This window comes from Cherax quadricarinatus, chromosome 42, assembly GCF_038502225.1.
Source record: "Cherax quadricarinatus isolate ZL_2023a chromosome 42, ASM3850222v1, whole genome shotgun sequence".
NCBI classification, from domain to species: domain Eukaryota; kingdom Metazoa; phylum Arthropoda; class Malacostraca; order Decapoda; family Parastacidae; genus Cherax; species Cherax quadricarinatus.
The window spans coordinates 13347820-13371402 of record NC_091333.1 but is presented as its reverse complement, the minus strand read 5'-3'; the positions used below and the strand labels follow the sequence as shown (position 1 = coordinate 13371402).

Below are 23583 nucleotides of genomic sequence, written 5' to 3'. Positions count from 1 at the left end.
ACTGGTAAGGTGTTTTTATCTACACCTTTCAAAGCATGAGCATTCTTAGAGTGCTAAATAACCATGGGCTTACACTTGAAATCACCTGACGCATTACCACTGTCTTGAAGCCCAGTACACTTTTCTCATGCTGACTGATATAAGGTCTTGTTGGCATTTTCTGCCAAAAAAACTTGTATCATCAGAATAAACACTTGATGTGGCTCATAGCCACCCTCAGAAATAATTTCCTGCAATTCAGCAGGGATATTACTTGCTGAATTACTTTCACCAGAAAACTTAATATTATATAATTTATTATGCAACTTAAAGTTGTGGAACCAGTCTGTGCTAAACATACACTCCTTTTCAGGCCTTCCTGCCTTATAACACAATGCTTTAAACAACTGTAAGGCCTTTTCCTTAACCCTCTCAGGGTCCACAGGCCCTCTCAGAGACTTGTTCTCAGGGTCCCCCAAATTTCAAAAAAAAAAAAATATTTTTTCTTATGAAAAGATAGAGAATATTTTCCCTATCATAATGACACCAAAAGTATGAAATTTGATGGAAAACTTGTGGAATTATGCTCTCGCGAAGTTAACGGTCTCGACGATGTTTACGCATCGGCGATTTTGCCCACTTTGAACCCTATTTTCGGCCAATTCCAGTGTACTAGTTGACAAAAATCATAACTATTTTGCTAGAACTCCATTTTTTCTATCGAATGAGCACAAGAAACCACCCATTTACCAATTTCAACTATCCAATACAGTGGTCAGAATTTAGCAATTTTGCCAATTTCACACAAATTTCAAAAGATGCCAATTTCCAAATAGGGTCCAGAATAAACAAGAAAGACATTCCTGGCACTAAAATAACAAGTTCTCTGTTCGTTATTCGCATCCCCAGGCCCCTCTTATATTTCTTTGGCTTTCCACTTTGAATTTTTATTCTTACAAAAAATAGAAGATTTACTGTTATGCAGACTACTGCATTAGTGTAGAAATGGTATAAATAATATCAGCGCACTTGTGAAAGAATATTAGACTCATCAGTTGACTTGTATTGGACGCTTGGCATGATTTGTTTACTTTTGAACTTTGGTAAAAATCGAACATTTCTGCTACTTTGAGCTCAATTTCAAGGTACTTTTCATTGTAAAAGCAGTCAAAATCATCTCAATTTCTGTAATATGTCTTCCATTCTATAAAATGAGACCAGGAAAACGAGAATACAACAATAAATACCATATGAAAATACAGTGCAAAGTCGCTGTTTTAATCCAGAAACACGGTCAAAGTTTTTTTTTTCTCATTACGCACTGTGCTACAGGATTTTTTTTATACTGTGCACACTGACCACATAGACCCATTCTTTCATATGTAGGCCTACCAGCTTTCTCTCACTAGATTTGAGGGCGCTAGAATTTAGGCGTACTAGTACGTCAAAAACCCTGGGGCGTAAGCCATACTAGTACGTCAAAAACCCTGGGACGTAAGCCATACTAGTATGGCCGAAACCCTGAAAGGGTTAATTAAGATGAAATTAAGTGGTGCACCTTTCTTTGTTTTTTGTTCAATCCACTCAAGCAACAAGTTTTCAGTTTTATTTACTTGTTGTGATCTACGTGTCATTCTTTTCATGAGATGACATCCTGGGTTATTCATTATACGAGCTCATATATTCACCTCATTCTTTTTAATTGTATGGACTGATGCTTCATTAAGGCCATAGGCCCTCATTATATCCACCACACATGAGCCACTCTTAAGCTTGTCTAATACATATCTCGATTTTCATCATAACTCCTAGACTTAAATGCTTAAACCATTTTTTGTCACTTTCAGCATCACTTGTATGCCTACTGGGTGCCATGATTGCTTGGCAGATTCAAGATATGGCAATTAAAAGATTGAAACTCAATCCTGCGGGCGACGCTCCAAACTTTTTCCCCTCCCGCAAACCGAACTGTGTTAAGTTTATTTTATGAAGTGTTGTATAAAATTGTGCCACAATTTTTCAATACTGCAATAACCAAAATGTGCCAAATAAAACCATATAATATAATGGTCAACTATACTACAAAACTGTGTTATCTCCCTCCTAATAGCATACTGACTGTGGTTCCATACTGACTGTGGTTCCATACTGACTATGGTTCCATACTGACTGGTGCCATACTGACTCTGGTGCCATACTGACTCTGGTGCCATATTGACTCTGGTGCCATACTGACTCTGGTGTCATACTGACTCTGCTGCCATACTGACTCTGGTGCCATACTGACTCTGCTCCATGCTGACTGCTGCCATGCTGACTCTGCTGCCATACTGACTCTGCTGCCATACTGACTCTCATGCCATACTGACTCTGCTGCCATAATAACTCTGGTGCCATACTGACTCTGGTGCCATACTGACTCTGGTGCCATACTGACTCTGGTGCCATACTGACTCTGGTGCAATACTGACTCTGGTGCCATACTGACTCTGGTGCCATACTGACTCTGGTTCCATACTGACTCTGGTTCCATATTGACTCTGGTTCCATACTGACTCTGGTTCCATACTGACTCTGGTTCTTAACCTTGACACAATTTGCTGGATTTGTTTACCCTGAATTCTGGTTAAATATTCTTAATTAAAAAAATGAATGAAATAAGATCATGGGTGTTATGGCTCTAGAATACATCTCTAAATATGACATGTGTCTATAGGAAAATAAGTTCCGAACATTTCATACTGAATAGACTTTTCAGAATGCACTCAGCATCATAAGTTGGGAAAGCCAACTAAATGCCTTAAATGCTAACACTTGGGCTATGCATCTCCTACCCTTTGTAAATCCTTATTGCTCTTCTGCAGTTCTACTTTATGGTTTATTCCTGTTTTATAATTCTGTCACATACCTTTCCCAGTACACTCAACAGACTTATTCTATTATTCCTACTCTTTCTTGTTCTACTTTCCCTGACACAAAGTAAATGCATGCTCTCTACCATCCTTAGATACCTTCCCTTTTTTAGTGCATATATTAAATAAAATACTGGTACCTCTACCATTCCAATAATATATACCAGTTTGCTTTTAGGATTTCAGTTTTAATTCCATCATTCCAGCTACAGTACTTCCTTTTGTCTTGCTTACTACCTCATGAATTTCCTTCACTTACTCCTGCTACTAGATCTTATTCTTCCTTGTCCAATGCATGAAATAACAGCCTCTCTTTCTTCATTATATTTGTATTTGTATCAGCATTCAACTTTTCAAAATGTTCACTTCATCTTTTCTAAAATCTTCATCTTTCCACATAATATTTCACATCCATTGTCCTTAACCCTTAAACTGTCCAAACGTAGATCTACGTCCTCACTGCTAGCACTCCGGATATTTTGAGAATTTTTTTTTTTTTTTTTTAAATAGGGCAATTGTCTGTGTAATAAGACCAAAAAAAAAAAAATATGTTTAGGGCCAGTACTTAATGAGATATAAGGCCGTGAAATTTGTGCTGGATGCTCACCTGATGGCAACATGGAGTCCTGCCGCTTGCAGAAGTGTTGCAGATATGCCTTTTTTCCTCATTTTTATTTTAATTTATATAATTTTTATGTTCTGATAATTACAAATTGCAGTAGTTCTTGTGATTTTATAGCCAATCTTTGTTCTGACACTGATATTAGGTACTGAAATAGTACTCAAATAGTCACAAACACACTGACAGGTGAACATTTTCACCTATCTTGATCATATACTATTGTCTACAAATATATATGAAGTATTTATGGGTCCCAGCAATGTTTTAGGCATGCTGGAGCATATGAAACTCCTTGAAGCATGGTGTAAGATAAGTGTCACTCCACTGCTGACAGTGCAGCAGTGGAGTGACACTTGATGACCATGCAATGCTCCAGTGAAAATTGGCTTTATTTGTTCTCACTGTTACACATAAACATGTCTGTTGGTGTCTATCTGTCTGTCTCTCTGTGTCTTTCTTTCTGTTTATCTGTGTCTGTCTATCTGTCTGTCTGTGTTTATCTGTCCATTCATTTGTGTGGCTCTGTCTCTGTTTATCTGTCTGTTTATCTCTGTCTCTCTGTCTGCCTGTGTCTGTCTTCCTGTCTCTCCTTCTGTCTCAGAGAGAGAGCAGCTCATTAACCAACAGGTATTACACATGGTGCAAAGTGATCATGTCTGATACCTGAATAAGTGAAAATGTGTATTACTTGCCAGTCATGCTTATTATGCCTTGTATCAACAAGCATAGTATAGCACTTCGTCTGGATTTTTTGGGTTATCCTAGGTAATTTACACTATGTGTAATAACTGTACTTACTGTATATGTACCTGTGAGATAGAGACAGAGATAGGCAGAGACAGAGATAGAGATAGACAGAGATAGATACAGACAGACGGAGATGGAGACAGTGAAAGTCAATCAGCCAGCGAGCCAGCCGGCCTGTTGAACACATATCACACATGTTCTAGAATCATTTCTCTTTACTTAAGGCACAGGTTATAAGACATTCTGGCAGGATGACACTGGAAAGGATGTTGCACAAATGTTGCATATGGGTTATTATCAAGGTTGATGATATTTCCTCAACCACTTGTGGCCATATCCATCTCAAAAGCCACTAAACTCAGGGTCAACATCACTTTCCTCTTCAAAAGGGAGTATTGATACAACATGACATTAGTGAATCCCTGGTATTTGCCAAGCTGTTTGCTCTAGCTGGCACTCAGTTGAACTGGTGCTCCTGCAAATTACTAAGTGGTCCCAGATTTTTTAATACTCTAACAAGCACCTAAAGTTGGTACCTGACCAGCTGGGCTGTGGTTCGTACGTTGGATTGCGTGCAGCCAGCAGTAACAGCCTGGTTGATCAGGCCCTGATCCACCATGATGCCTGGTCACAGACCGGGCTGTGGGAGCATTGACCCCCGGAACTCTCTCCAGGTAAACTCCAGGTAACACCAAGTGTTAAGACCCATTCTATACTGACCATGAATCTCAAGCCAACTGTTCCAAATATGGAGGCAAGAAAACTAAAACGTTGATCCACGTTTGGAATGATAGCATGATAGCGTAGCTCTATGTTTGTACAGTTTAAGGGTTAAATGCCAAATCCAGTTGTTCTATAGCTTTTCTCAACTTACAGATCTCTCTCCAAAACTTGTTCTCATTCTCAGTAATATTTATTGACTAAGATATCAATTCTCTCATTTTTTCCTTTTGCTATCCCTTACCATTCATTTAATCTCTCATTTTTTCCTTATATACTGCATCATAAATATTAAATAAATAACTCATTCCATCCACTAATAAGCTCATGCTGATCTCACGAGGCGCAAGGTACCTGAGCTAGGTTCTCAGCTACGTAGCGGCCCCTGCCATTTCCAGCCTCCAACTGAAGTGAACCCCACTCCCAGGAAGTGCGGGAAGGTTGAGGGTCGGAACAGAAGACAATCTGGATCACAGCATCTTGGCCTTTCTCTACCAGGACATTACGTTCCACTGTGTAGCGTAGCACCTGTGGGGCACCTGTATCAAAACACCATATGGATAAATTAGTATTTTAAATGTTAATGTAATAGGAATAATTTCTGTGACTGAGGAATGTATCCCTGTTCTCCAACTTCTAAAGTTACACAGTAGAACCCCTGTATTTGTGGATTCAGTTTCCACAGTTCCAGTTATTTGTGGTTTACTGTGATCAGAAAATAACACTGAATATTGCTTAACCCCATAGCAGTGGCAAGTGGGCAAAAAAAATTCCTGGTGTTGTGGCATGATTTTGATAGAGTACATTTTTCTGAATTGAATAAGACTAAAACGAGTGGAATCTGATAAAAAGTTAAGGTTTCATGGTGTGTTGAAGTTGGTAAAACAATGATGACTTATCGGCAACAGCAGCATAAAAGTGCCAGTGATATTTACATTTTACAATTGTTAATAATAATACTATAATAATAATAATAATATCTTTATTTACTACAAGTACATGTACAAGGTATACAGGCCTAGCTGACATCAGTGACATACTACTATATAGAAAGCCCCTTGTTATGCTGAACATTTCGGGCAAATTAGGTCAGTGTCCCAGGATGCGACCCACACCAGTCAACTAACACCCAGGTACCCATTTTACTGATGGGGAACATAAACAACAGGTGGAAAGAAACATGCCCAATGTTTCTACTCTGGCTGGGAATCGAACCCAGGCCTTCGCCGTGTGAAGCAAGAGCTTTAACCCTTAAACTGTCCAAACAGATCTATGTTCACATGCGTAGTGCTCCAAAAGTAGATCTAAATTTTTTTACATATTTTCAAATATAACAAAAAAAATCGTAGATCAAAGTTTTTTACACGTTTTCAAATGTAAAAAAAACAAAAATAAGATCTACGTTTTTTTACATACTTTCAAATGTTGAAAAAACATAGATCTACGTTTGGACAGTTTAAGGATTAACCACCAGGCCACCAGAGCCTGATGCAAAGATATGATTGTTTTTTCTGCTTTTTTAATTACTACTTTCAATGTTTAACACTATGTACACCAGTTTCTTATGATATTAGATGAATTTCAAGGTGTTTTAGCACTTCAAACATAGGAAAATGCTTTCTTTCGACAATACTTCACTTTAAATAATCTGTATATATACAGTATAATTGGTTTTTAGCCTTGTTTTATTACTATTTGATCTTCTAAGGCTATGTACAATGAATACTTATAACATTAGAATTGTTTCTGAGTGTATTACTTCTGAAAAATAGGAAATAAGTAATAGTGATTGATTTTACTGGTTATATACAGCTCTCCTCAAGGACAGAGTTTCATTCCTAAGACCACGTTGGTAAACAAATTCGTCGCTATGTGAGAAGCACACTATAATGGTAGTGGGTTTGTGTCAACCATCTTTGATATTGTTTTAGTGTCATGTTTGCACCATTTATAACATTTCTGGTATATTTTTAAATATTTTACAGTAGTATACTGTATATTGTAATAAAAAGAATAAAGGAAATCAGCTCTAATATACATTATTTAGGTATACATACTGGTCAGAGAGCCCATCATAAGTACAAGTCATCAGTAAACAAGTACGTCGCTAAGTGAGGAGAGGCTGTATACAGTATATATTCTGTATAACTGTTTTTCTATTCTACTTTTTTACTATTTTGGTCTTCTAAAGCTATGTACAATGAAAGCTTATACTATTATGATTATTTTAGAAAATAATACTCAACAAAACAAGGACATTATTCACACTGACTTTTCTGGGTTATCCTGGGTTAAATATATCTATTGTGATTTGGCTGAATTCCACTGCTAGTATCATAAAATTGGACTGAATAAGTCATCTTTGAGCCACCTGCACACCATGTTTGCTGGTAAGGAAACTGGTGGTGGAACAACAGCTCCTAAGAGACTGCATGTATAAAAATTACTCAAATTGTCATTGCCTTATTAATCTTAAGTTAGTCTTAAGTTTGCTCGAAATGCTCTGCATATTATGGGGCTTTCTGCATGCACACATAAATGTCTTTCACCCTTATACAAACATTGTATCATGCTGAAATAAAGTATTATTATTATTTGCTAGTGAGGCATACTTGTATATTGGACACAGCTATCCCATGAGTAGTTAACCATGATAAGTTGTATGCACCCTTGAAGCATTGCAATTTCACCTGCCTTGAAAGGAACTGTTAGTGTACAGCAATATTCCAGCCTAGAGAGAATAAGCAATTTGAAGAGAATCATCATGGACTTGGCATCTCTAGTTTTGAAGGTTCTCATTATCCATCCTATCATTTTCCTAGCAGATGTGATAGATACATTTTTGTGATCTATGAAAGTGAGATTCTCTGACATTGCCACTCCCAGGTCCTTCATATTAGTTTTTCACTCTGTTGAGTGACTGGAATTTGGTTTATACTCTGATCCAGTTTTGATTTCCTTGAGTTTTCCATAGCGGAGTAATTGAAATTTGTCTTCATTCAACTTCATATTGTTTCTTGTGGCCAATTTAAAGATTTGGTTGATGTTTGCTTGGAGATTTACAGTGTCTTCAGAGGATGACATTGTCATGAATTGTTCATGACGATGTCATGAAAATTTGGGTGTCACAAGCAAAGGAGGACACAGTGCTGTGGCTTGCATCCTTGTCTATGTCAGATATGAGGATAAAGAAAAGGATGGGAATGAGTACTGTACAATGTTTTATAAACACTTCACAGACTTTCTTGTCATCTTTTGAGCTTTTCTCCTTCCTTCTTCTGACAAATTACCTGGTCTTATACTGTTATCTTTCTTCTGATGTGGCTTTGAAGCAGTTTTGGTTCAGATTTGCTTTTTGCTGTTATGTCATTCTCAAACTGTTGCTCAGCTTTTCTCTTACACTTATCATATTTATTTCTGGCTAACCTGCTCACTTCTGTCTTCTCATCTCATCTATCCTTCACTTTCCATAATTTTTCTTGTTTCTTAACACACACACACACACACACACACACACACACACACACACACACACACACACACACACACACACACACACACACACACACACACACACACACACACACACACACACACACACACACACACACACACACACACACACACACATACACACAGGAGGCCAGGAGCTATGAATCGACCCCTGCAACCACAAATAGGTGAGTACACACACACACACAAAAGAGACAGAATGTTCCAGAGATGGGACATAGCAACAAGGGGACACAGTTGGAAGTTGAAGACACAGATGAATCACAGGGATGTTAGGAAGTATTTCTTCAGTCACAGAGTGGTCAGGAAGTGGAATAGTTTTGGGAAGTGATGTAGTAGAGGCAGAATCCATTCATAGCTTTAAGCAGAGGTATGATAAAGCTCATGGTGCAGGGAGAGTGATCCAGTAGCAGCCAGCAAAGAGGCAGGGCCAGAAGCTATGACTCGACCCCTGCAACCACAACTAGGTGAGTACACACAAACACACATATACACAAACACACACAAACACACACACACATACGTCTTGACCCCTGCAACCACAATTAGATGAGGCAGGTACACACACACACACACACACACACACACAAAAAAAAAAAAAAAAAAAAAAAAAATTAAAAACATAATACCTACTTTGGGAATAAAAATATCTTTGCTTGTGGTGTACAAGTGATGTGCAACCTTAAAGAGCCTCGTGTAGCTGATAAAACTTTAAACATGAGAAATCAAATATCCTAAAGAACACAAATAAAAACAAAATAACTGATATATTTCACATATACAAAATTGTATATTTTATGATTTCTATGAAGAGGAGCTAACTTAACTCATAAAATATTGTAACAAATTGAAATTAGTTGTGAATAGGTTACTTACCGACGACCTCAACTGTGATTGGCTGGCTTTCATCTTCGATAGTATGGCTTTTGATAACAGAGGAGGCGACACAGGTATACTGGCCCTGGTGTTCATAGCTTATACCCTCCAGCAGCAGCGTAGCATTGTGACCCCGTACTACTTTCTCCTGTGTGTCCGGAACAGTCTGTAACACCAACCATGGATCACTGGTGAGTGGTGAAAGGATACTGGTGTGTGTGGGGGGGGTATGTAGGTGATGTGTGTGTGTGGGTGCAGTGTGTGTAGGGGGGTAAGAGATGAGTCTGTGGGGGGTGAGGGGAGTGTGTGGGGAGAGGTGTGTTGGGGTGAGGTGAGCATGTAGGGGTGAGAGGCATGTGGGAGTGGGGATGAGAGGTGTTTTGGGGTAAAGGTGAGAGGTGTGTGGGGATAAGGTGTGTGTGTGGGGGGTAAGAGATGAGTGTGTGGGGGTGAGTGGAGTGTGTGGGGAGAGGTGTGTGGGGGTGAGGTGAGCATGTAGGGGTGAGAGTTGTGTGGGGATGGGGATGAGAGGTGTTTGGGGGTAAAGGTGAGAGGTGTGTGGGGGTGAGAGGTGTGTGGGGATGAGAGGTGTGGGGGGTTGAGAGGAGTGTGGGGAGTGTGAGGCATGTGGGGGTGAGAGGCGTGTGGGGGTGAAAGGCGTGTGGGGGTGAGAGGCGTGTGGGGGTGAGAGGCGTGTGGGGGTGAGAGGCGTGTGGGGGTGAGAGGCGTGTGGGGGTGAGAGGCATGTGGGGGTGAGAGACATGTGGGGGTGAGAGGCATGTGGGGGTGAGAGGTGTGTGGGGGTGAGAGGTGTGTGGGGGTGAGAGGCGTGTGGGGGTGAGAGGCATGTGGGGGTGAGGCATGTGGGGGTGAGAGGCATGTGTGGGTGATAGGCGTGTGGGGTGAGAGGCGTGTGGGGGTGTGAGAGGCATGGGGGGTGAGAGGCATGGGAGTGAGAGGCATGGGGGTGACAGGCATGTGTGGATGGTAGGCATGTGGGGGTGATAAGTGTGTGGGGGTGTGAGAGCCATTGGGGGATGAGAGGCATGGGGGGTGACAGGCATGTGTGGGTGAGAGGCATTTGGGGGTGAGAGGCATGTGGGGGTGAGAGGTGTGTGGGGGTGAGAGGCATGTGGGGGTGAGAGGCATTTGGGGGTGAGAGGCATGTGGGGGTGTGAGGTGTGTAGGGGCGAGACACGTGTGGGGGTGAGAGGCATGTAGGGGGTGAGAGGCATATGGGGAGTGAGAAGCATGTGGGGAGTGAGAGGCATGTGGGGAGTGAGAGGCTTGTGGGGGGTGAGAGGCATGTCGGGATGAGAGGCGTGTGGGGGGTGAGAGGCGTGTGGGGGGTGAGAGGTGTGTGGGGGTGTGAGAGGCATGGGGGGTGAGAGGCATGTGGGGGTGACAGACGTGTGTGGGGGTGAAAGGCATGTGGGGGTAAGAGGCATGTGGGGGTGAGAGGCATGTGGGGATGAGAGGTGTGTGTGAGGGTGAGAGGCATGTGGGGGTGAGAGGCATGTGTGGGTGAGAGGCATGTGTGGGTGATAGGCATTTGGGGGTGAGAGGCGTGTGGGGGTGAGAGGGGTGTGGGGGTGAGAGGCATGTGGGGGTGAGAGGCATTTGGGGGTGAGAGGCATGTATGGGTGTGAGGTGTGTAGGGGCAAGACACGTGTGGGGGTGAGAGGCATGTAGGGAGTGAGAGGCATGTGGGGAGTGAGGAGCATGTGGGGAGTGAGAGGCATGTGGGGATGAGAGGCTTGTGGGGGGTGAGAGGCATGTCGGGGATGAGTGGCATGTGGGGGGGTGAGAGGCGTGTGGGAGTGAGAGGCGTGTGGGGGTGTGAGAGGCATGGGGGTGAGAGGCATGTGGGGGTGACAGGCATGTGGGGGTGAGAGGCATGTGTGGGTGAGAGGCATGTGGGGGTGAGAGGTGTGTGGGAGTGAAAGGCATGTGGGGGTGAGAGGCATGTGGGGGTGAGAGGTGTGTGGGGATGAGAGGTGTGTGAGGGTGAGAGGCATGTGGGGGTGAGAGGCATGTGGGGGTAAGAGGCATGTGGGGGTGAGAGGTTTGTGGGGGTGAGAGGTGTATGGAGGTGGGGGGTGAGAGGTAGGTGTGTTAGGGGGAGAGAAAGGCAAGTGTGTGGGGAGTAAGAGGCGAGTGTGTGAGGGAGTGAAAGGTGAGCATGAGCCTACCTGAAGCCAAGTGTACATTGGTGGTGGGTTGCCCTCAGCGAGACACTCAAGCAGTGTGTGGTTGTGGAGTGCAGCAGTTATCATGGCAGCTGGCCCCACCTGCAGTACTCGCGGTCCATCTAGATACCAAAGACCAATTAACCTTTGCCTCTCTCATTTTATACTTTACATTAATATAAATAATTCCATTAAATATCAGAAATGCATGTTAAATCAGATTATTCAAATTAAATACATACTTTTAAATATACCACTAAGAGAATATCCACTAAAACTCTAAGTAACAAAGTATATTTTAATATTACAGTTGTTTTAATGTAGCTATGGACAAAATGCATTTTCTTTGTTTTAAATGACATGACATTTATTCATTTTTCAAGATTTCTTTGCTATGTGACCCCAGTGGGTTTATTTCTTTCATGAATATAAAATATAAAATGTATGTATTAAAATTTAAATAACTACAATAAGATATTAGTAGTATATTTGCAAAAATAGCCCTTGTAATCATGTTTAGGAAGAATGAAAAATATGATTCCGCACAAGAGTTTGATGATTCATTATGGAATCACCTGCCCATGATCCAACCTCTACTCACTTTTAAACATCTGTAAAAAATACCTTGAAACTTTCCAGCTTGATTAGTCTCCTCCTGCCTATGCTACCTTCTCTAATTTGCCATGTGTCTTGAGCCACCTTGCATCAGACCAAAATGTGACAACTAATACAGAACCATTGACATGGGGAGGTGGTGGTCTTTGTGGGTCACTAAGCCCTTAAATAGAAACACTTTCACAGATCAAAACCATCTATTCACAAATAACCCCCACTTAGGTAAAGAAACTTATGAAAACTTTTTGGCCCATCCTGAACAACATTTGTAACATGAATCTTATTTCTGTTTTTTTTTTCCTCTAGATGCCTGCTTTTGTCCATATATTTTCAAATGATAAATGTAGTGGTTTTTAAAAAACATGTGAGCAACCACTAGGACATATTTATTAGAAAATATTTCAGTTCTGAAGCCGAAATGACCAAGGTCTTAGGGTCCAATATGTCCTAGTCTTTGCTCACATGCTTTTTTAAACTATTTGTTAGTGTTAATTACCAAGGTTTTTACAATTAAATGCCTTAATCTTTAGAACACTCATGATCAGTGATGTTGCTAGGGTTGGTGTCATCCAGGGAAGCATCTTTGGTGTCACCCCCATGAAATCTAAGGAATGGGGAGGAGTAAACTCCAGTTACGTCACTACTGCATGCCCAATGACTAATGTTTAGCAATGAGAATGTTTAAGGGTCATAAACCAAACAGGAGAATGCTTCTCGACTTTATTAATAATAAAATAAATAATTGTAGTAATATTGTAGAAACATAAACTCAAATACTACTTTGAGTACAGGCAACAGATCCTACATTTATTCATCTTCAACAATGCAAAAAAAAAAACTTGAAAAATAAAGAAAAACATTGCAATATCAAAGAAACACTAGTTCCAATTTGACCTTTAGTACAGGTATCATCTCAATGAATCAGATCTTACATTTCCTTGCCTTCAATCCTGCAAAATTATCTACCACATCATCAAAATCAATGCTGCCAACTGACCCATTTTCTGTGGATAACATTGCTAAGTCAGAGATTCTGGACTGACTCATTGTGGACCGTAAATAGTTTTTAATCAGCTTCAACTTCGAGAAATGCCTTTCACAAGAAGCTACAGAAACACACATAGTAAGGAACAACCTCAGGCAGAGTGTGAAAGTTGTAAGAGATTCAATGAAATCCCAATCAGCTATGAATGTTAGTGCATCCAATGCAATCAAGTGCTTAACTTTTTCAAGATCAACATCAGCAGCTTGCAGGTGCCTCCTTAGTCTTGGTATTTCAAACATAAGCTCATTCTTGCATATTTCATTATAAAAGACTGTGAGTCTTGAAGCCATCACCTCCAATTATTCTTCAGTAGCTTACAAAAGATTCTTCGTTTGAATGACCCCAAACATGGCTGCCACATCCTTGATTGCTTTTGATCGCATCTCGAGTTCATTATGAAAATGATCAATGCACTCCAACATCAGACTCTTGTTTTCTTCCTGTTGAGTGAGTCCAGAATCTCTTGCCTCCTCCAATGCCATCCTTTTCTTTAACCTGATTCGTCTCTCTGTTGGAAATCCATACTCCTCACATTTCAAAAGTGTCTGTTCTATTGAATTCTCGACTATGCAATCTCACCCTTCATACAAAAATAATCACAGTGTCTCTAGCTTCACCACCACTTTGCCAAGAGTTAAATCTTTAGTCTGCAAGTACTGCTGTGCAAGATGAACCTCCTGAAGTATGTAACACCAGAAATACAGATAACACAAAAATGTGAAATTGCACACAGCAGGGAGAAGACCTTGCACTGCTCCTCTTGTATCCAAATTTTCCTGTGGATTGCAAAGAGTTTCAGTCACTGCCACAAATTTCTTGAACGATTCTGCTACTGGTTTCACTGCACTGTAATGAGAACTCCATCTTGTTGTTGATAATCTTTTCAAAGAGATTGCAGTATGGTCCATTAATACATCCCATTGATGGGTGGAGGAGGCAAAGAATGTGTACGCTGACTGAAGACTACCAAAAAATTTCGTACATGATGAATTCTCGGCAAAAGAATGCTGACCACACAAGTTCAATGAATGGTCCACACAACCACTGAAAGTTGCCTTCTTGTTCTTTTCCTTGAGAATGGCTTGTACACCTCTATGGACCCTGGCCATGGTGGCAGCATTGTCATATTCTTGAGCATGGCACAGATTGAACTCCAGTCCATCACTTTCCGGCTTTTTCAGGATATCAGAACTGATATCAGAAGCTTTTTTGCCATTCAAAGGAAAAAAAAAACAAAAAAAAATTCCTTCACTTGAACTCTTCCATCCTCCATTTGCACTATAGTGTCACCCCTTGATGGTGTTACCTGGGGCAGCCTGTTCCCCCCTTTATGACGCCACTGCTCATGATTTGATCTGATCTTCACCGTTGCCTCTCTTTCCTTTTTGGACTGTCTTCTGTTTATCTTTTGCCATTCCTGTCTTCAAATTTCCCCTTTCATATATTGCATTTTGAGTAATAAAATAGAGATGATCCAAAATAGATGGACAGGAGACAAACATCACTTAGGAAAGAATGAAATTTAATGGCATTTGGAAAAGGGACAAATGCAATATAAAGCAATTGTTTATTAACAATGTGTCACCCACACAGTGAATTTTATCAGGTCACAAAGAGATCTGCCTAGAGAGAGAAGAAGAGAGTATATATAACAAGTGATATAATGTGGAGTCAGGCAAGATATGCTGAGGTTAACTCCTTAGGGTTGGGATTTGAGAAGGGTTAGGATTTAAGAAGGATCTGCCTAGCATGGGCCAGTAGGCCTGCTGGAGTATTTTTTAACACTATAACTTATCACTAAGTGGAATAACAATCAAGAGTTTCCTTGCATTGACTCAGCAATTTTGTATAGTGGAGAGAAAAGGTAGAGAATACTGGCACAATTGATAAAGACACAATTACAGTCTAAAGTTTTGCCCACACAGTGAGCTATATCAAGTCCAAAATTTTGTGAAACATTTCAATGAAGACTTTGACAGCAATGCACAACTTATATACCTACCATAAGAAGTTAAAAAATCTCAAGAATGGACCATTCCAACTAAGACCCACATCCAACATATAGCCAAGAAGGTATCAAAAACAGTAGGCATCCTTTCCAAGATACTATGTACCCCAAATGGCACTACTTACACTATACTACTCTCTAATCTACCCTTACCTCATCTATGGTATTTGTGCTTGGGGATGTTAATAACCCAACAAAAAGCTGCTGTACAAATGATCACCAATTCCTAAGCCAGACAACACATCCCTCCACTTTTTCAGAATTTGTACCTACTTAATATACAAAATATACACTCATATTACTGTACTTATGATATATATATATATATATATATATATATATATATATATATATATCTATATATATATATATATATATCTATATCTATATCTATATATATATATATATATCTATATTTATATATATATATATATATATATGTATATATATATATATATATATATGTATATATATATATATATATATATATATATATATATATATATATATATATATATATATATATATATATATATATGAAAACAACCACTCTGAAAGAATAGAGAAATTCCAAGTGCTTTCGTGACTACTCACATTATCAAGGAACTATGAAAGTAAAGCATCCAAGGAAGGTATATAAGGGGGTCTGGCCAACACCTCACTATCAGATCCCACAACGGTTAAACACCTGACACGCGCCGGCCCAACTGGACAGGTCCTTTGCACAACCACCAACAAACTATTCTACCCAAGAAACACTTAATAACAATAAAAATTTGCGCCTTACTAAAGCAGACAAAATAAATGCAATAGTAATTATGAAAGAAAATGATTACCAAGAAAAAATGAATAATCTCTTAGAGACTTAGATGATACTGAAACCTATTCGAAACTTAGGACAAATCCCCTAGAAACCATTAACAGCAATTTCAATAAAGCAATAAAACTTCTACTGAAAGGCAAAGATGAATTAGTCAAACAATTTACTTCCACTAATCCATCTTTACCTTACATGTATGGACTAATAAAAACACACAAACCAGGGAATCCAGTCAGACCAATTATTAGCTCCATAGGGTCAGTTTCATATAAATTATCCAAATGGCTTGTTGATATTTTGAGCCCTATTGTTGGCAAAATTTCTAACTTTAATGTTAAAAACAACATAGACTTAGTTGATAAATTAAGCTCCTTGACAGACTTAAATGATTTTAACATGGTTAGTTTTGATGTTACTTCCTTGTTTACGAAAGTTCCTGTTGATGATTTATTAAGTTTCTTATCTGAAGAACTCGTTAACTATGATTTACCATTGCCAGTTCCTACTATCATTAAACTTATTAAACTTTGCATTGTTGATGCAAAATTTGTATTTAATGATAAGTTTTACACTCAGAAGTTTGGTATGGCAATGGGAAATCCTCTTTCACCTGTTCTTAGTAACCTATACATGGAATTTTTTGAAACAAGATTGCTTAACACAATCCTCCCTAATAGAGCTAAATGGTTCAGATATGTTGATGATATTTCGTGTCTTATGCCCAAAAATGTAGATATACACCATTTCCTTGGAAAATTAAATAGCTTAGCCCATTCCATAAACTTTACTGTTGAGTTTGAAGAAAATAACTCATTACCTTTTCTAGATGTTTTAATTATTAAGGGTAATAATGAATTCAAATTTAAAATTTACAGAAAACCTACAAATAACTGTTCCTATGTCCACTATTATTCTTCGCATCAAGATAGAGTCAAACTGTCTGTTTTCTCATCAATGTTTTTGAGAGCTTTACAAATTTGTAGTCCTGAGTTCATAGATGAGGAAATATCCAGAATTTATGAAATAGGTAATGATTTAAAATACCCAAGAAATGTAATTGATAAATCTTTTAAAGTTGCTAGAAATACTTTTTACAATCCAAAAAGGGACAACCAGCCTTATTCAACTAAAAATATGTTGGTTCTCCCTTACCATGAAAACTTGGTTGATATGCCTTCTCTTCTTAAGACTTTTAATATTAAAGTTGTATTCAAAAATCTTGATACAGTAAAAAAACTTTTGATAAAGAATTCCCCCCAAAATGCTGATGGATGTGTCTATAAGATTCCTTGTAAAATTTACGATAAAGTTTATTACGGTCAAACTGGTAAAAATCTCGAACTAAGATTAAAACAACATAAATATAGCATTAGAACTGGACAAGATTCCAATGCTCTATTTATTCATGTAAGAGATTTTAACCATCCAATTGATTTTCAAAAAGTTGAGAAAGTAGTATCAAGCAAGTCCATGGTCGACAGGAATATAATTGAATCTTGTTTCATAAAAAGCAGTTTTGACAATAATATGAATATTTCCTTTGGTTTATATAAATTAGATCCATTTATAATTAATAGAATTTGGGAAGAATTTAATAATACACTGGACAAATAATAATTTTAAAAATTTTCTTGGGTAGAATAGTTTGTTGGTGGTTGTGCAAAGGACCAGTCCAGTTGGGCCGGCGCACGTCAGGTGTTTAACTGTTGTGGGATCTGATAGTAAGGTGTTGGCCAGACCCCCTTATATACCTTCCTTGGATGCTTTACTTTCATAGTTCCTTGATAATGTGAGTAGTCACGAAAGCACTTGGAATTTCTCTATTCTTTCAGAGTGGTTGTTTTGCATATTCTGAAATCACCTGTTTACTGTGATCTTATTGCACACACACACACACACACATATACAGTGGACCCCCGCTTAACGATCACCTCCAAATGCGACCAATTATGTAAGTGTATTTATGTAAGTGCGTTTATACGTGTATGTTTGGGGGTCTGAAATGGACTAATCTACTTCACAATATTCCTTATGGGAAAAAATTCGGTCAGTACTGGCACCTGAACATACTACTGGAATGAAAAAAGTTCGTTAACCGGGGGTCCACTGTATATATATATATATACATATATATATATATATATATATATATATAAATATATATATATATATATATTAAATATATAAATATATATATATATATATTAAAATTATATATTTATTTATTTATTTATTTAAAAATTTGAGCACACATACAGAGGTACAACAAATACAGGTAAGAGCAGTATGCCAAAGCCACTTATACTATGCATAGCATTACGGGCTGGCTTAAAATTAACTTAAGATTAACTAAGCAATGATGAAATCAGTGATAAAACATTAATGTAAACAGGTTACTATAAAGCACAAGTGAGTATTACAAAGACAGGTCATATGGTTGTATGCATTGTTGTACATTCAGTAGAATGGAGTATTCTGTTAGGTAGTGTATTTAAAAAATAATAAAGTTAGATTGGGTTTTAGGTTTAACATTTATGTGATATAATTGTGAGAAACATTTAAGATATACAATTTATAAGGTTCAGTTATTCAGTATTTATTTGGTTTTGGGTGAGGAAGTGATCTTTGAGAAGAGACTTGAATTTATAAACAGGTAGTGTTTCTTTTATATTTACAGGTAATGAATTCCAGATTTTAGGGCCTTTTATGTGCATTGAGTTTTTACATAGTGTGAGATGGACACGAGGAACATCAAAGAGTGATCTGTGCCTTGTGTTATGGTCATGTGTTCTGTTGAGGTTGGCAAGGAGATGTTTGAGGGGAGGGTTAATATCAGAGTTAAGTGTTCTATGTATGTAATAGGTGCAGTAGTAAGTATGGATGTTTTGTATGGTGAGGAGGTTTAGTGTATTGAATATTGGTGGAGTGTGCTGCCTATAGTGAGAATTTGTTATCATTCTAACTGCAGCCTTTTTTTTGGGTAATTAGTGGTCTGAGATGGTTACTTGTTGTTGAGCCCCATGCACAAATTCCATAGGTGAGATAGGGGTAAATAAGAGAGTGATATAGGGCCAGGAGGGCTGACTGTGGAGCATAGTACCGTATCTTCGATAGTATGCCTACAGTCTTGGAAATTTTCTTAGAAATTTGTTGTATATGTGTATGAAATTTGAGTCTATTATCAAGGTGGATTCCTAAGAATTTTCCCTCTGTTAGCTTTGTGATAGGTGATCCGTTTATCATTATGTTAAGAGGGACATCTGTAGCTCTGTTACCAAACTGAATGAAGTAGGTTTTGTCAATGTTTAGTGTAAGTTTGTTAGTTCTCATCCAGGTAGATATTTTCTGTAATTCGGTATTTACAGTATTGGCTAGCGTGACTGGGCTCGGGTGGGAGAAGACGTATGTAGTGTCATCTGCAAATAGTGTGGGTTTGAGTAATTGCGAAGCATTTGGTAGGTCATTTATGTATAGGAGAAAGAGAAGAGGGCCAAGGACACTTCCCTGTGGGACACCAACTGTAATTGGTTGTGCAGAGGAGTTTGCCCCATTTGCATACACATATTGGCTTCTGTTGCTGAGGTATGACTTGAGGTAGTTGAGGGAGTGCCCTCTTATACCATAGTGTGACAATTTTACGTGGAGCAAGTCATGGTCAACTGTATCAAAAGCTTTACGTAAGTCAATGAAGATCCCCAGTGGGACTTCTTTTTTCTCTATTGCAGTGTATATATGTTCTAGCATGTGTATAATAGCATCATTAGTATTTTTATTAGGCCTGAATCCAAATTGGCAGGGGTTGAGTATGTTTTTGGAGATAAGGTAGGAGTAGATTCGTTTATGAATTAATTTTTCGAAGATTTTTGAGAGAGGGTGTAAGTTGGATATTGGCCTATAGTTATTCAACTCTGTTTGGTCTCCTCCTTTGTGGATCGGGGTGACCCTTGCTATTTTGAGTACTGTAGGGAAGGTGGAGGATTCAATGGATTTGTTAAAGAGTGTTGCAATGATTGGTGATAGCACTTGTGACACTTTTTTGTATATAAAGGGTGGTAAGGTATTTAAATCTCCTGCCTTGTTTTTTAGTGTGTTGATAATAAGGGAGACTTCGTATGGGTTAGTCGGAGCTAGGAACAGTGTGTTCGGGTAGTTGCCGGTGAGGTAGTCATTTGGTGGGGTATCTGAGCTTGGGATTTTATTGACAAGGTTTTGTCCTATAGTGGAGAAGAAATCATTGAGTCTGTTTGCTGTTTCTGTTGGTGGGAGTTGGGGTTCATCTGATTTTGCTAATTTTATTTCGCTATTTCTTGATATCTTTTTTGTTCCTAGAATTTCTGATAGGGTTTTCCAGGTCTTTTTTATATCACCTCGTAAGTTGGATAATCTGTTCTCATAATACAATTTTTTTGCCCTTCTTATCAGGCTGGTTATATATATATTTATATAATATATATATATATATATTTATATAATATATATATATTCTTCTTTCTTTCAACACACCGGCCGCATCCCACCGAGGCGGGGTGGCCCAAAAGGAAAAACGAAAGTTTCTCCTTTTACATTTAGTAATATATACAGGAGAAGAGGTTACTAGCCCCTTGCTCCCGGCATTTTAGTTGCCTCTTACAACACGCATGGCTTACGGAGGAAGAATTCTGTTCCACTTCCCCATGGAGATAAGAGGAAATAAACAAGAATAGGAACTAGAAAGAAAATAGAAGAAAACCCAGAGGGGTGTGTATATATGTGCTTGTACATGTATGTGTAGTGTGACCTAAGTGTAAGTAGAAATAGCAAGACGTACCTGAAATCTTGCATGTTTATGAGACAGAAAAAAGGACACCAGCAATCCTACCATCATGTAAAACAATTACAGGCTTTCGTTTTACATTCACTTGGCAGGACGGTAGTACCTCCCTGGGCGGTTGCTGTCTACCAACCTACTACCTATAATATATATATATATATATATATATATATATATATATACATATATATATATATATAAATATATATATATATATATAAATATATATATATATAAATATATATATATATATAAATATATATATATATAAATATATATATATATATAATATATATATATATATATATACATATATATATATATATACAGTGGACCCCAGCTTAACGATCACCTCCAAATGCGACCAATTATGTAAGTGTATTTATGTAAGTGCGTTTGTACGTGTATGTTTAGGGGTCTGAAATGGACTAATCTACTTCACAATATTCCTTATGGGAAAAAATTCGGTCAGTACTGGTACCTGAACATACTACTGGAATGAAAAAAGTTCGTTAACCGGGGGTCCACTGTATATATATATTCATTCTTATGTTCTTATATTTTTAATTTACTCCACCTAAACAAGAGATTCTTGATCAACTTCCATTAATCAATAAATTTAATTAGCACTCAGATTTTTTTATTAATCACAGAAATCCACACTGGTACTTACACTTTACATCAATATTGACGGAAATGGGATAAGAGCCTCCAACAGAATTTCTGGCCTCACAAGTGTAGGTGGCTGAGTGCTTGCGGGTAGCGGGACTGAATCTAACTTCTGACAGGAAGCTGAACACGTCTGTCTCACCCAGAACACGCCACACCACACTGGCTGCTGGATTCGAGTCCACTAAGCATCGGAGACTCACATCATCGACTCCTTCTTCTATATCCTCAGAAGGAGCTCCCTCCAGTGTTACAGTGGGTGCATCTGATAGCCATAAAATTTTCCAGCATTAGTCCTGGCCTATGACAACTGACTCCAGTCTAGTAAGTGCCTGGCTCCATGCCAGGACAATATATGACAAGCAATAACACATACAGGACAAACAGATGCAGGAAAATAATGGAAGAACAACCACACACACACACACACACACACACACACAGCAAATGCAGGACAGACACACACACAACACATGCAGAACAACATGTACAGGAAACACACAAAGGACATCACATGCAGTACAACATGCACCACACACACAGGACAACCACATACTCAAGAAAACATGCACAGTAATTTGCTACTAGACAGCTACCATTGTAGTTCATCCTGTAAATTCATTGCTAATTTATTTATCACTATAAATTTGTGAACTAAAAGCTGGCTGTTCAAAAGATTCAAGTAAAATATAAATTTGTAATGATCATTCTAATACTTTAATGAGCTTTGATATCAGACATACAGCATCTGGATGGTACCAAGACCTTTTAACTAATATTTACTTTATGAACCACTTAAAATAGAATATTTTCTACTAAGGTCTGTTGAGCCTTAATTTAGCACTGATAAAGTGTTATATTTTGACCTTCATTAACATTAGCTTCTAGCTACCAAAATTTAGCTTTTAATATTCATTAATTGGCCTTATCTAATACTTAGGTGCTATACAAGTTGACATTTATACCTAGAGGAAACCTATAATTTGGAAGACTTATAGTATTATTAAAAAATTACATACTTCTACATGTATAAGTAAATCAGAAGTTCTCACATTGCACATCCATGATGACTTCAACAGCCTCAGACTTAGTGTGGTAAGCCTGGTGGATGGCCACACAGCGAAGGGGAGTGCCATGGTTCTCCTTGATGTAAATATGCTCCAGCACCGACACTGCCATCCAAGTCTTGGGGCGGTCCACCTCCGTCGAGTTGGTCTGTTCATACGCATCAGAAGGGATTTCTTCATCCCCTGTGCCATAGGCATATCAAGATATTAAGTAAATCTATAAAGAATTATCAAAGTCCAAAAGATACAGTTCAATAAAACACTGAAAAAATTGCACTTAAGCAATAAAGAAGCGAAATCTGATCTCCACCACAGTACACTGTACTATACATCAGTCAAATTTTAAAATTTTCAAAATAATTTTACTTCATAAAACAACTGAATAATTTTAAAAGTTACCATCACCTGCTCACAGATCCCTTTATTAACCTCCAATATAGTACAGGTCAGCCATCACTAATCCGACAATCAGTTATCCGGTTCTATCAGTAATTCGGCACTAATTTCGGCTAGCATAATTTCAAATTTCATCATTATACTGACTCCGAAATTGTGCAGATGGTTGTAAATCCACAGCAGCAAGACAGTGGAGGAGAAAGCAGTGATGAAAATGAGGAAGATGTAGCAGAAAGTGTCTCTGTTGATAGGTTAAGCATATTCTAACCTAACCACTCTGTAATCCGGCAAACTCACTAATCCGGCACACTACAGGTCCCAATGATGCCAGATTAGTGATGGCCAACCTGTACACAAATCTCAATATAAATTAACATTATTAGTACCTTAACCTTGAGGTGATTTTGGAGGTCACAGCCCCTATGACCCAATTTCACACAAGGCTTCCTGGTTGCTGATCTGATCAACCAGGCTGTTGGTGCCAGCTGCATGCACCTTATGCATTACTGCCAGGTTAATCAAGAAATGACTTGAACTTATCAAATACCTCTGGAAGACAGCCAGAGGTTTGTTGGTAATTACTCTTATGCATGAA

At 38.5% G+C, this 23583-nt stretch overlaps 1 protein-coding gene across 1 annotated transcript in view; it reads right to left on the bottom strand.

Annotated features, from left to right (window-relative positions):
* The window catches only part of LOC128695707 (kin of IRRE-like protein 3), a 97227-nt gene that overhangs the window by 55866 nt on the left and 17778 nt on the right, over nucleotides 1–23583 (bottom strand). The window contains exons 4-8 of the mRNA XM_070093296.1: nucleotides 22578–22775; nucleotides 21530–21790; nucleotides 11562–11680; nucleotides 9370–9535; nucleotides 5335–5519 (exon numbers count right to left, since the gene is read on the bottom strand). Coding sequence (XP_069949397.1) covers nucleotides 5335–5519; nucleotides 9370–9535; nucleotides 11562–11680; nucleotides 21530–21790; nucleotides 22578–22775 — 929 coding nt within the window. The remainder of the gene's footprint in view (nucleotides 1–5334; nucleotides 5520–9369; nucleotides 9536–11561; nucleotides 11681–21529; nucleotides 21791–22577; nucleotides 22776–23583) is intronic.